The 14,614-nt window shown below is 51.4% G+C and overlaps 2 protein-coding genes and 1 pseudogene across 2 annotated transcripts; 1 reads left to right on the forward strand and 2 right to left on the reverse strand.

The window, feature by feature from the left end:
* Nucleotides 1–1,131: 1,131 nt before the first annotated feature.
* Nucleotides 1,132–2,636, reverse strand: LOC119294486 (1-aminocyclopropane-1-carboxylate oxidase homolog 1-like). Its single transcript, XM_037572678.1, has one exon. The coding sequence runs from the start codon at nt 2,542–2,544 to the stop codon at nt 1,411–1,413; it is 1,134 nt and encodes a 377-aa protein (XP_037428575.1). The 5' UTR covers nt 2,545–2,636; the 3' UTR covers nt 1,132–1,410.
* Nucleotides 2,637–8,390: 5,754 nt separating this feature from the next.
* LOC119294487 (geraniol 8-hydroxylase-like) lies at nt 8,391–10,270 on the forward strand. The gene is made up of 2 exons (XM_037572679.1): nt 8,391–9,297; nt 9,401–10,270. Exons 1-2 carry the CDS (start codon nt 8,398–8,400, stop codon nt 10,004–10,006), a joined length of 1,506 nt encoding a protein of 501 aa, XP_037428576.1. The 5' UTR covers nt 8,391–8,397; the 3' UTR covers nt 10,007–10,270.
* A 1,724-nt stretch (nt 10,271–11,994) lies between these two features.
* Nucleotides 11,995–14,069, reverse strand: LOC119293146 (annotated as a pseudogene).
* Between the last annotated feature and the right edge of the window lie 545 nt (nt 14,070–14,614).

Genomic DNA, 14,614 nt, shown 5'->3' on the forward strand with positions numbered 1-14,614 from the left:
TAGAAGTCCAGGTAATGGTAAGCTCTATAGATGATGAAATCCATGGCACGGCCAAGTCAAGTTGGCCCTCTGGATTCTAGAAGGAAACAAGCTATCCAACAAGGGAATGGAGAGGTGGCCTCTACATCCTTCTATGGCATGTTTGGAAGACCCGGAATGACGTAGTCTTCAACTCCATTGCCTGTGGGCTTGCGGATGTTCTCCGTCGCGCTGCTAACGACACGATGCTGTGGGCACGGTGATACGAAGGCGGCCCGCGCAAGCAGCTCCTCCTGCTTTGCTCTTTTCTACTCTCGGCCACCTAGCTTGCCCTCTCTCTGTACCTCCTCTATCTTGATGTTTCTCTTTGTCTTGCTGTTTCTTATCTCCTCGATGGAAAACACTGGTTTCGGATAATATAACAATCAGTGGGGCAAATATCTGGTGCACCGGTACTTGTGGTGATACCGGCGTACCAGACACCCAAACGCATTCAAAATGTTTTAAAGAATATTAAAAAAATGTAGCACATTGGCACAACGTCGGTCTATTTTGTCACAAAAATTCAAATCAAAGTTCAAAATGTTGCACGAGATACAAAAATAACAAATTTGGCATCAATGTGTTAATGGGCCAAATCTAAATCCCAACTTATGTGGTGTACTTTTCAGTGCCGACTTTGTGACTTTATACCTCGAGTAATGTTTCAAATTTAATTTTGTGACAACATAGACAGATGTTCTCTGAATGTGCTAATTTTTTTCTCAAATTTTGTGGACATTTTTAAATGTGCTATGGACGTCTGGTGCACCGGTAGCACCACAAGCACCAGTGCACCAAATACTTTCCCGGGGCTCATTCTCAAAAAAAAAAAAGATCCAAGTTCTGAAACTTCATGCGGTCACTCCTTCTCTAAGATCTGAGCAACCAAAGTGCAGATCAGAGGAACATGCAATTCCTTCGTTCCTTGCCAAGAAAACGAAAAAGAAGCCAATGGATATAATGTAGTACTCCATCCGTCCGAAAATACTTGTCATCAAAATGGATAAAAGGAGATGTATCTAGCACTCACCATAGTATGTTGCTACAAAGTTGATTTATAAATTTACCCTGATGGAATCAAAATGCAACCTCCGAAGTCCACAAAGCTGGGAAGGGTAGTAGTAGCAAGTAACCTTGCGATTTGTATATCACATATGCATGTATTTATTAACAGCCTCTTAGAGAACTATAGGAAAAGGTCGCGTACAATAGATCCAAAGTGGTCGGACCCTGCGCAAGCGGGAGCTACGTGCACAGGGCTGCCTTTACATGCATGTATTTATTGCCTGGTATAATGAACACGGTACGTGCTTAAGTTTTTACTGCCTTTCTGTATGCATGTATGTATCTTGTAGACCGTATGTGCTAGGTAGTTTCGATCAGATTGATTCAGAGCCTCAGGTGCTGCAGCGCAGAGCTGCCGTCGAGGCCCTTGGCCCTGTTGTGCCGGATAAGCTCTGCCATCGTCGTGCTCCTGAAGCGTGCCTCGCCGTCAGCGACGATTGGCCTTAGCACTCTGGTGGACGTGGGCGCGTCCTGTCTTCGGAAGAAGCAGACCACGGAGACGCGAGGCCCGGTGCTCTGGGCCACCACGCGGTGCTCCACACTCTTGAACCTGTCATTGGAGACGATCTGCAGGAAGTCGCCGACATTCACTACCAGCGCACCTTCCACCGCCGGCACATCCACCCACACAGCAGACGACTTGTTGTTGTTGTTGCTGCTGCTGTTGTTGTTGTTGCCGCCGCCATTGTAGTCTTCTTTGAGTAGCACCTGGAGGCCACCGACAGCGTCCTGGAGAAGCACGGTGAGGAAGCAAGGGTCAGAGTGGCGTGTGGTGCCCAGTGTCAGGTGCAGCTCCGGGCAGGACGGGTAGTAGTGGCCGGCGAGCCTCTCTAGACATGCCGCGTCCTCCTCCAGGTGGCCACTGCGAAGGCCCAGCGCCTCCGACAGCAGCTCAAGCAGGGTGCGTCCCAGCTGCTGCATCAACCTCGCGTACTCCAGCGCGATGGGCCGGCACGTGGGTGGGATCTCCTCCGGTGGCGGCAGCTCTGGCGTCGTCTCCATGTACAAGGTGTCGCGCCACTGGGCCGCCGGTGACTGGAACAGGTCAAAGTTGCTCCAGTACCTCACGGGCCGACCAAGGTCCCGGCTGTAGTACGCTGCCTTGGCCTCTGCCGGCTCCTCATGGAATCCCCGCACCGCCGCGAGTATCTCCGACATGACCGCCTTGGGCACGCCATGGTTCACTACCTGGAAGAAGCCCACCGTCTCTGCGGCCGCCTTCACCGCTCCAACCAACTCAGCTCGCTTGGATGGTGTGGTAGTAGTAACACCCGTGGCAGCCGCGAGGTCGATGACCGGGATGGTGAAGTGGTGATCATGATCTGTGTGCTCTATGGGCAGTGGATGGTGGAAGATGGAGGGGATGGTGGTGACGCCCGCATCAACGAGACCTTTGACACCGGCCTTGGTGTCGTCGAAGGCCTTGAGCGCAGGAAGGCGATCCGAGTCGGAGGCCATCAATTATGGCACTACACCACTAGATGATTATTGCTGCTCACTCAAATGAACTCTGGGCCGGTGCAAATCCTGCGTGAAAAGCACGATCCACTATATATTAATTTTCTTCATACCTATCTCTTCCCAACTGCTATGCAAGAGACAGCCTAGCGTGCACTGATTATCAGTGCGGTGGTTGGTCCATCATTGTTTCCCCATCACTTTCCCAAAAACAATCATTGTAGTTCTTTACGTAATCAGTTCTTACCTAATTTCGAATGCTAAGTAGTTGCAGCCTTGCAGGGTTCAGTGGCTTGAGCTGGAACTGAAACAACAAAATTACTCCCTCTTATGACTACCTTTCACACATCAACAGCCACATGCTAAAAAAATGGAAAAGAAGGATAGTCACATTCAGAGCCTTGGCTCAGTGGTTGGGCATGCGGTTGTGCAGCCTAACAACCCGAGTTCAATTCCTAGAATTGACAGATGATGCACATGGGTTTTCCTCAGTTTATTGAGGATCAAGCTTGGTGTGTGGTCAAACCACTCATCAAAAAATATATTGATACTCATTTAAAAAAAAATATGAGAACCATGTTTATCTTGGTACTCATACCAAAATGGTGGTAGAAAAAAACTCCCCTCGCGTCACTCCCCCCGCGAGCGACCGAGGGGGCAACCCTAGCCGCCGGCGCCTCAGTCCCCCCCCCCCCTCCGCCCCTCTTCTCTCCTCGGGCGGCAGTGCTGCGGTGCCTCGTCCTGCGCATGGAGGGCCGGATCACGGCAAAGCTCCGTTCGGTTTCAGTCAGCTGCGAGATCAGGGTGCCATGATTTACGGTGAAATCGCACCGACTATGGTCATGGCGGACGATGGCGGTGTCTATGACGTCGTTCCCTTCTAGAGACATCGTTGTTGTAGGTCATGGCACCCCATTCGTTATGCTCCGGGGGAAACCCTATCTCTGGGTCTACTGGATCGGACGATGATGGCACTTTCGATGTTGTTGTCCCTCCAGGAGGCATCGTTTTGGAGCATGTGCTGGCTGGAGGGGACAAGGGGAGGAGCGGTGTTACATCTACCGCAAGGCTGACGGCGGATCCCGGCGGCATGGCGCCGCGGAGGTTCGGCGATGGGCGCTATTGGAGATGGACTCAAAGTTGTCCGGTGTGATGGTGGCGTTGATGGCAGAGAGCCCTGGCAAGGTCGGTGCATCAGTTCTGATTTGAGGATGGACCGAGGGAAGATGGAGGTGACGGCCCTTGCAGCGTGCGGTGCTCACTGGGAGTGTGCCAGACTGGTGTGGGACCCAATCCAGGCGATGTCTGTTTGGTATTAGGCCCGGACATTCGGCACGCCTTCATCAAGGGATAGGAGTAGCAACGGTGTTGCCAAGACAGTGGCTTCAGGCTTATTTATGTATCACCTTGTATGGTCTTTGTGAATAATTAATAATATGGTTGCATACATCGTCCAGATGCAGAGGCCGGGGGTACATCCTCCTTTTTCTAAAAAAAAAAAACTCAGCAGAGATAATCAACATTCCCTTGTAAAGGAAAAAGTGTGGCTTGCACCCAAAAGAAAGTGCACACTAAATTGAGGAGATGATCAATTTTTTTGTAGTGTGGTGGATCTGGATCTTGAATGCCACTTGATCCAGAGGAAAAATCTCACTTGCTCTTTGAGTGGTAACAGTGAGCTGTGAGCAGCACGCAAGACCCTTGGTTCAGATGACCAGATCTATTTTTTGAAACTTCGGCCTCTTTATTAGATCAAATAACCGTTACATCATCCACCAGCCACCTTACAATAGATGCCGGTGGTTCCTCAAACCACAAGCCAGGTGGGTTAGAAGCCGCCAGCCTAGCTAATTCATGAGAAACACAGTTTGCCTCTCTAGGGCAGATGACCAGATCTAGGGAGCGGGAAATTTCTATATCTGGCAGTCATCAACGCTCTAGTATGATCTAGTACAATGATTGTTGGGCTCAATGATCTAGTACAAGGCACGCAAGGCCGGGACGTGCCATGCGTGGGTGATATTCTGGACCAACTTTCCCAGGTTGGGTACCAGCCCCAAGACCCGTGCTTCTCCAGATGTCGGTGTGTAAGCGTCGCCAGTTGATCCTTCGTTGGTCATGACGAGGTGGGTGGCGGTTGGGTGCAAAAATTTGGCTCCGGCAGATAACTTTCGACCAAGTTTGTTGGATACTGCTGATCCCTCGACCTGATTTATCAATGCACCCAGGAGATTCGTCTCGTGCTCCCTTTGGGGTTGATCTAACATCAACACGAGGGCCGGTTTTCCTGTGATGCAATCTGACATCGATCCGGGGCGTTTGCGTGGTGCCAGGTCTATTGCCTGGCTCCCCAAGTTCAGCCATCGGATCCAAGTTTATGGTCAGGTCCAACGACATGTTATCGCCTTCATCCCGAGCCTAATTTGACATTGGCGTGAGGACGGGCGCATTCGGCAGCTCCTTAATCTGACCTGGCACCAAGCTCGAGAAGTCTAGCTCTAGGTCGTCGGATCTAGCGGTCCGACGAGGAGTTGGAGTTCTGATCTGGCCTAGACGGCCAGCCGAGTTGGAGAAGATGGCGATGCTGCCAGAAACAAAGGTTTGGCCTAGCACAAAGGTCATGCCAGCGCCGACCTGATCGTCGATCTTTATTCTTTAATCGCCATCGACTCGCAACGACTACGTAGCGGGACCTGCATGGGCCACCTATGAAGGAGTCGATTCCGATAGATCTCGTTTAGGGGATCCCGAGCTAGTAGCCTAGATGCGATGGTAACAAGGACACAAGGTTTACCCAGGTTCAGGCTCTCCGAAGAAAATAAAACACTACGTCTTGCTTGTCTTGTATTGATTTTTATGGAGTAAAAAGTATAGTTTGATCCACCACGAGATCGTTGTATGTTGTCCACGAGCCCTATCCCTCGATTTATATAGGTACCGGAGGGGGTGGTGTCTACGGTTACAATTAGGTCGGTTATGCATAAGGTCAAACATGTTGTAAATGACCTCTAAGTACTGGAGTATGTGCTAAGTCTTCGGGAATGTTTCTTCTACACATCGTGGTCCCTCTTGAGATGGCCCGTTGGTGAACTGCCATGGGTTCCTTGACCCGGACCACCTGGCCGGCTGACAACGTGCTGAGTGACCCATAATCTATGACAACATCACCCTGTCACAGGGACGAGATCCACGATAACGTCTTCAGGAAACAAATGGCACCCATAGGCACCATCGTCGTTCGAGTCAGATAATGTGAAGCTTTCGCTTGGATAGTCGCCTACACCATCCGAAGGAGTCCCAATCACCACCACTACGAGGATCAACCCATCCACACCAGAGGGCACTACCAGAGCAGACCAGAGCCTCCCGCTACTACACCCCTTGCCGCCTACATGACCAAGAGGTGGAGCCACCACCGCCACCAAGAAGCCTGCCAGAAAGCCAACCATGAAGCCCGCCATCCAGAACCACCGCCCCGGCATCCATGACCCTAGGCACCACCAACCGCTCACAACACGATCACCCAAACATGGTAGGAGGACTGAAAGACACCTCATTTCACGCCTAAGCCCGACATCAGCCACCGCGTCCGGGTCGGCACCATCATCGTAGGAAGCGCCCAGACCTGCACCCCCGGGGATACGACCCAGTGACTACCGACGGCTGCCATGTCCGTTGTCATCACATTCAGAACAAAGGAATGTTTAGGTCAACATATAAAGTGAGTAAAGATGAGGTTTTAGCCAAGGGCACAATGTAGTGGACGTACATCAGAGTTTACGAACCACTCATGGCAGAAAAAACAAAGAAACATTTATCTACGCGATAATGCAGTCCATAAAAGCAAGAGCAACTTGACAAATATTTGTATATGTATGTCCTGGTGCTAAGGCGTGCTTGCATCGCATCCTAGTGTCCCACTGACAGCAAAATAATACCTAAAAGGACCACCAATCGACTGAGATGTTTCAACTAACACACTCAGTTGGTGTCCAACATACATGAAGCCTTTCTGTTCCAAGCATGCAGTAAGATAAGAGCAACTTGTTCTGACACCGCTGCCTACAAAATAAGTGACAAAATAAAGCACGATGTGGCCGGAAGTAACAAAATCTATAGAGATACTAAGCTCCCTCGAATTGAAGCGCTATAGTGCTTCGAGGGTTGTGTGGTTATTAGGGCCCCACGCGTAAGTGTGTTGTTTAGTTTTATTTCTTCTACTCTTTTTATTTTAAAAAATCACATTTTAATTCATGAGCACTTATCAAAATTTGTGTATTTTAAAAAATATAAACATATTTTAAAATTCTGAAAATTCATTAATATTGATCAACTTTGTGGATATGTTTAAATTTCATGTTCATTTAAAGTTTGTGAACATTTTTTATTCTGTGAACATTTTTGAAACCATGAATGTATTTTAAATTCATGAATGTTTCTAAAGTTCATGATTTTTAAAAGTTATAATATTTTTAAAGTTCCCTAAAAATCATTTAATTTAACTAATCTCTCCAAAGGAAAAAAAGATAGGCGATTTTTTCTGAACTAGCAGCGGGGTGAGCAAAAATAAATAAACTAGCGAGAGGAGCAGGGAGCCAAGCTGAGTGAGCAAGAGTTTCGTGTGCTGATCCATATGAGCATCACAGTAGCAATTCCATGAGTTTATCGTGAAATAATAACTCTCAAGAGGCTCAGACAATCACCACCCGGCTCACACCAAGGCCAATATGTGCAAAGGCTTCACAACCATGCATCAAATAACTCCTCACTTCTCTTAAAAAAATACTCCAACAGCAACCCAACCTGACATAAGAAAAAAACACAACCAATAAAAAATTAAAACACAAAGCCAATACAGATAAAATCAAAACAAAACAACTGATCACAATAATCCATAGATATAAAAAAGTTAACTTCACGAGTGAAGAACGACGCAGCGAAGCGCGCGTTAGCCTCTAGTAAAGATTAGGTTTGCAGGAAAAGGTGTGAGGCAACTAATTGGCTTCTATTTTGTGGAGTCGACTCCAGGAATAGATCATTCAATTTGGTCACCTTGTTACTACAGAAATAAACTCACCTTGTGGTCTACAGACATGCATGCGATCGAGAGGATGGAGGTGGGGTGGATGAAGAAAGTGGCAGACAGAGGAGACATCAATGTTGGGCTATATTCCATGTCATTGGTGCTAGAAGAAAGTACACAGGCATCATCATTCCAACCACCGAAAACGATGTTGCACCCTTGAGTGACTTTTTGGAATATGATAACTACGAGTCGTCACTCATCGATCGCATTTTTTGTGGTGCGGTCAGCCAGATCACTTTTGTTGTGCGATTACACGTAGTACGTCTTTTCCTATAGAAAAGAACAATTTATTAAATGAAGCGCAAGTATCAATCTCCAGTACATAAGTGTCAACAACTAAAAAAATGAAAGGTCACAACCGGTAAAAATAGGGATATAAGCCTACGTACATACCCTGCATTTGATCGTTATTCAAATCAGTTGTACGTATCACGTGCTACCATTCTAGTTGCACATAATTACTACAAGCTCTCACATTTCCGCAGAGTGTAGAAAAACAAAATGTTAATGCATGTTACCGAAAATAATATTGTTGAAAACTATGTTCAAACACGAATCCAGCGATATATTTTTTCGTGAGATGCATTAATATTTTTTTACTTATATTTATATTCATAGTTTAGCACAAAATATAAAGAAGACCAATAAAACATGACGGAGGTAGTACGACGCAGTAGTTGTACGCCATATTTTATTACACGTAGTCTGCCCCCTATATAAAGTGCTACATTCCGCAGGGAACTCAGCTCACCAAGTGATCACCAAGCATGGAGCTCCTCTTGTTTTGCACAACAGTTTTCATCATCATCGTCTCCTCTCTATACCTCTTAGGCCTCTTGGCCGACCGTCGTCGCAACCTGCCCCCTGGTCCTTGCCCACTACCACTCGTCGGCAACCTCCTCTCCCTGGGCGCACTACCACACCGCACCCTCGCGCGCCTCGCGGAGCGCCACGGCCCAATCATGGCGATCCGCCTAGGCACAGTCACCACCGTCGTCGCCTCCTCCCCAGACGCCGCCCGTGACATCCTCCAGCGCCATGATGCAGCTTTCTCGGGGCGCTCCATCCCAGACGGCACCCACGTGTTCGCACACAACACACACTCCATGGGTTGGCTCCCGGCCAGCAGCCCCCGATGGCGCGCCCTACGCAAGGTGTGCTCGGGTGAGCTCTTCGCGCCGCACCGTCTCGACATGCACCACACTCTGCGCCAGGAGAAGGTGCATCAACTCGTCTCCCACGTGACGCAGTTGGCACGAGAAGGCACACCCGTTCGCGTTGGCCGCCTGGGTTTTACGACAGCGCTTAACCTCCTCTCGTCCACCATCTTCTCAACCGACTTGGCCGACCTCGACGACCGCCATGTCAAGCCTTGGGAGTTCAAGGCCATGCTCGCAGAGCTAAACGTGACCGTCGGACTGCCAAACCTATCGGACTTCATCCCTGAAGTCGCGTGGCTAGACCCTCAGGGGTTGAGGAGACGCATCGAGGGCTTGTTCACGCGGCTACATTCCATGATCGGCGAGCGGATCGAGCGTCAGATCCAGGACCGCGCCACCACCGTAGGGGAACCGACCAAGAAAAACTTCCTGGACGTGCTGCTCGACTACCGCAACACTGACGATGACCAGGGCTTCGAGTGCCAGACGGTCCTCTCATTGATTTCGGTATATATCTTCCAAGTACTTTACAGAGTCTCTTTTTGCAATTGCACACGTGCATCTATACCGATATATAGCTCACGTACGTACGCTACATGCATATGATCAGGACTTGTTCAGTGCTGGGACGGATACAAGTTCAGCCACCGTAGAATGGGCGATGGCGGAGCTGCTACTGAATCCATCATGCATGTCGAGAGCCCGCGAAGAGCTCGACCAAGTGATAGGCTCTAAAGAGCAGGTCGAGGAGTCGGACATTGGACAGCTCAAGTACCTCCAAGCCATCGTTAAGGAGACGTTCCGGCTCCATCCTCCGGCGCCATTCCTGCTGCCGCATGTGGCGGAGAGGACGACACAGGTCCGGGGATACACAGTTCCCAAGGGCGCGCGCATTCTGGTGAACGTGTGGGCCATTGGACATGACGGCAAGGTATGGCCCGAACCGGAAAAGTTCATGCCGGAGAGGTTCCTGGAGAAGGAGGTGGACTTCAAGGGCCGAGACTTCGAGCTCCTGCCCTTTGGGTCCGGGAGGAGGATGTGTCCGGGGTGGATGCTGGCTGCTCGCATGGTTCATCTCATGCTCGCGTCCTTGCTGCATCGCTTTGAGTGGAGGCTTCCCGTAGATGTGGAGAAGAAGGGGCTGGACATGGGTGAAAGGCTTGGGGTCAACTTGTCCATGGCTACGCCCCTTGAGGCTATAGCCACGCCAGTTTGATATGATCATCATCGTTCTTAATTTGCACCTGTCGTGGTGGCATGGGAACATCACCAACATGCGTAAATAAGGAGTAACCAAAAGAGGTTGCCTTATACTACTGCTATAAAAGGTAGTAGCTAGGGTCTATGTGCTTGTGTTACGAACGTACTCCCTCTGTATTTTATATTAGTTGTCACTTATTTAGTAGTGGCTTAGTATAAAGTTATACTCAATCAGCGACAACTATTATGGAATGGACGGGATAGTATTTGCATTATTGAAGGTCAAAAGAGTATCACTACAGGAATCAACTCCGGAAACGGACGGCAAAGGCCTTTGCCGTCCGCCGCGGACGGCAAACATGCCTGGCAAAGTAAGCGACGGTAAACAGCTTCTTTGACGTTTGCTTTCTTACAGCGGACGGCAAAGAACGTGGACGACAAAGAATAGACGTTAGCCCCGTTAGGTGGCTAACGGGAGGCTTTGCCGTCTGCCGGCCGACGGCAAAGAACTGGGTCATCGACACACACGTCAGCTTCCGGACGTCAGCAGACATGTCGTGCAGCCCGCGTGACCATCAAGGCAGCGGTTCCCGAGGTGTCCGGTGCCCGTACGTCTCCCGACGCACCATTAAGGCCGTAGTTACTCCAGTGGGTCGCCTCCCACCTACCTTGCCGCCCGTCCGCCTATATAGGCCCCCGTCGGCCTCCCTCCTCCACATCGACGCCCTTCACTCCACCCCCAGCGCCATTCCCTCTCTCGGCAGCGACCATGGCATCCGGCGGCACCGGCGGTCCTTCGAGGGGCAGCTCGTGGCCGTCGAGCCTCGGGACACCGGAGACCGACGAGTTCATCGGCGTCGGGATAATGGTGCCGCCGGGCTGTCGTCTGCCGCGCGAGTTCCACGTCAACGCCGACGACTACCCGATGAGGGGGCCCAGCGCGATGCCGGACGAGCTCCACCGCCACCGTGGCGGCCGTTGGAACATCGTCGGTCGCCACCGCTTTTTGGATGACAAGGATTATTTGGCAGTCCTCCGCGAACTCCGACGGGAGGCGGGCGGCTCCTCATCTGCCCTGCGCCGCGACGGCCGCTCCCGCCGTCGCCCTCCGGCCGTCACGTCGCCCCGCCTTTGGGCACCCGCGGTCGCCAGACCATCCGCCCCTCCCGCCGCCGAGATCCCACCGGATCTGGTCGCACTGCGCGAGGAGGGGGACCCCGACGACAGCCCCGGCTACCTCCTCGCCTTACGAGCGTCGCAAGCATAGGCGGCGGCCGCCGCCGCAGCTGCGGCGTCGAGGGAGGCCACAGATCTGCAGGCGGCATTAGACGCGGCGGCGGCTATCGCGGAGCCTGCAGATGCGCCTGCGGTGGAGAACGACGACGGCGTCGACTGGGAGGCCGCCGGCAAGAGCAGCGACGACGACGGTGCGGGCAAGGTCGTGAACCTCGCCGACTCCGACGACGAGTAGCTAGGTTAGAAATACGTTTGAATGAAATGTAGTATATAAGAATCGTATGTGTAATATATATGAATCGTTTGTCGGTTTGTCGTAAATTTCACCGAAGGGGGCTCACCCGAGTGGGGAGGCCGGAGCGGCGGGCCGGGGCGTCGGGGCGTCGGGGGGCGGCGTGCAGGAGCGGCCGCGGGGGAGGGGGGAGGAGGGCGTGGCGGCAAGCGGCATGGGGGTAGGGGCGGCGACGGGGTGCGGTCGGGGACGGACGGGGAGAAACCCTAGAGCGAGAGAGAGAAGTGAGAGAGGAGGAGGGGTGAGCTGTTAGGACCGTTAGGTAGAACATTTTTGCGGTCCACTAGCGGCCGGCAATGAAACATTTCCCCAAGTATTCCCCCATGGCTTGCAAAACGTAACAACTCCGAGTTTGACAACACAAGTAGCGGGCTCATGCAACACCAATTTGAGAGATTTCGCGCGCACACACAGGCCCGCGCACACAGGCTCGTGCGGCACCAATTTGAGCTGAGAGTTGACTACATTACCCCAAGTATGCCCCCATGGCTTGCAAAACGTAACAATTCCGAGTTTGACCAAGTCTACAAACATGGAAAACACGAATAGCGGGCTGGTGCAACAACAATTTGAGAGATTTCGCAGACACACATACGCACACGCGCGCGCACACACAAGCTCATGCGACACCAATTTGAGCAGACACACGTCATGCGCTAACGATCATGGTTGCCTTCTGACAAGACTACGGGGATGGGCACCCGAAGGATAGGGCACAGCAGGAGGTCGGCCTTCCGCCGCACCGTTAGACCAAACTCCTCGGCCATGTCAATCTCATCTGGTGGTGGACCCTCCCAGTCAAAGTGGAATAGCAGGCTTGCGAGGGCGAGCTCGATGTTGGCGAGGCCAAACCCTATCCCTGGGCACATCCTCCGGCCGGCGCCAAACGGCAGGAAGGAAAAGTCAGTGCCCCTGAAGTCCACCACAGCCGCCTCACCCTCGAATCGCTCGGGCCGGAACTCGTCGGGCGCGTCAGGCCAGTAGCGCTCGTCATGGGCCAGTGCCCAGACATTCACCAGCACCTGTGTGCCCCGCGGCACGTCGTAACCGAGCACCTGGCACGGCTCCTGACACTGCCGCGGGAGGAGCAGCGGCACGGGCGTGTGCAGCCGCAACGTCTCCCGGATAACAAGGTGCATGTAGGGGAGCTTGCCGAGGGCATGCTCTGCCACGGTGCCGCGGGCCTCGAAGGCTTGCCTGACCTCGGCTGTAGCCTTCTCCATCACTTCAGGGTCCTGACCAGCTCTGTGATCGCCCACTCCAGCGTCGTCGCTGTCGTGTCATTGCCAACGCTGAATACTTCCTGCCGCTCATGCAAACATTGTGAAGAGTCACTCAGAAAATAATATTGCGACGATGGTTTTGAGGGACCATGAACAGGAGAGCTTTTCCATTGTCTAAAAAACGGGTTTTGCTAACTTTCAATCAACCGAGATTTTCTAAAAGTGAAAAAAGGTGAACAGGTCAAATTAGGTTGGACTTTTCCTGATGGACTAAAGTTGGACTTTTCTTGTAAATTTATCGAAGTTTTAAACAACGGGCTAGCTATGGGAAATAGGGCAGAAGGGTCATAACACATTAAATGGCTGCGTAGTGTCATGCTGCTGGAAACGCTATAGCGCCAAGATAGCGCGCTATTTAAAACTATGAAATTTATTAAGACAGGTAACTGAGTCATACTCGCGGAAAAACGTTCTTACATTATGGGACGGAGGGAGTAGTACTTACCAAGACGACTGATCTAACGGCGTCCATGTCGATCCTGCCCTCTTTCTGCATGCTTAGAAGACCATCGAGCAAGTTGTGCTCCTTCTGGCCTGCCATGGTCCTCCCGCGGATGATGGCGTCGAAAATGTCGTTTCCGGTATCCCGCTGAGAAAGCCAATAAGCCTGGACGATGGCCACAGATCCGGTGGGTTGAACCCCGCTGCAAGCTTCGCGGAGTGGTCGAGTGCGCCGAGGAACACGGCACGCTCTTTGAACTGGCGGTCACCCATGACGGTGTGGGCTGTGATATCGGTGACGAGCGAGGATATGAGCGCACGTAGTTCCACGGGGCGCGCGGCCGCTGCTGCCTGGGCGACATCGCGGAGCATGGAAGCGACCTCCTCCTCACGGACGGCGCGGAAAGACAGGATGCGTGGCGCCGAAAGCAGCTCCGAGACGGCGATCTTCCTGAGCTGGCGCCAGTACTCACCGTACGGTGCGAACACGATGTCCCGGCCGCCATCGGTGAGCACCCGCATGGTGGCATTCAGGGGCCGTGTTGCGAACGCCAAGTCATGGGTCTTCATCAGCTCGCGGGCACCCTCCCGGGACGACTCCACCAGCGTGGGCACCTCACCGAGCCGGAGGAGCATCACCGGCCCGTGGCGCCGCGCTAGCTCACACATCGCGAGGTGGGGAGCTTCCCGGAGAGGGCGAGGTGGTGCAGGCTGCCGATCACAGGCAGCTGCCACGGCCCCGGTGGCTCGTTCGCCTTGCGGCTCCACCTAGTAAAAAGCACAATGGACATGGACACAATAGCTACGCCGAGGTATATGATCTCCATTTGCATGCTAGCTGTGTGTGCTCTAATTGCATGACTGATTGCGGATTGTGGGGTTGCATGTTGGCTTTATAGAGCATGTAAGTCTTATATTACTAAATACGTATATATTTTATTTATGAGTTTTATTTTAATTCAAGGTATGGAAACTTTCATCAAGTTTATTAAAAAGAACTATATCTAGCCCCGCAAGAAAAACTATTCCTAGAATACCAAATCTATCTATCTATCTATATCTATATATATCTCTATCTCTATCTTCATCTTTATCTATATCTATCTAGTGATGCAAGCGGACGGCGTCCGCATGTCCGAGACCGTCTGCTTGCATCCCTATATCTATCTATCTATCTATCTATCTATCTATCTATCTATCAATCTATTACAACCTCCATTCCAAAATACAAGTCTTTTTAGAGATTCTTATATAAACTACATACAGAGCAAATCTACAATCTAAAATGCGTCTATATACATCTGTATGTAGTCCGTATTAAAATCTCTAAAATATCTTATATTTAAAAATGGAGGGAGTGCCTATTTTCTAT

The sequence above is a fragment of the Triticum dicoccoides genome, chromosome 4B (assembly GCF_002162155.2).
Source record: "Triticum dicoccoides isolate Atlit2015 ecotype Zavitan chromosome 4B, WEW_v2.0, whole genome shotgun sequence".
Classification (NCBI taxonomy): Eukaryota; Viridiplantae; Streptophyta; class Magnoliopsida; order Poales; family Poaceae; genus Triticum; species Triticum dicoccoides.

Coding starts and splice junctions, on each gene's coding strand:
- LOC119294487 (XM_037572679.1), top strand. CDS start 8,398: ATGGAGCTCCTCTTGTTTTGCACAACAGTTTTCATCATCATCGTCTCC. Junction 9,298..9,400: donor CGGTCCTCTCATTGATTTCG/GTATATATCTTC, acceptor GCATATGATCAG/GACTTGTTCAGTGCTGGGAC.
- LOC119294486 (XM_037572678.1), bottom strand. CDS start 2,544: ATGGCCTCCGACTCGGATCGCCTTCCTGCGCTCAAGGCCTTCGACGAC.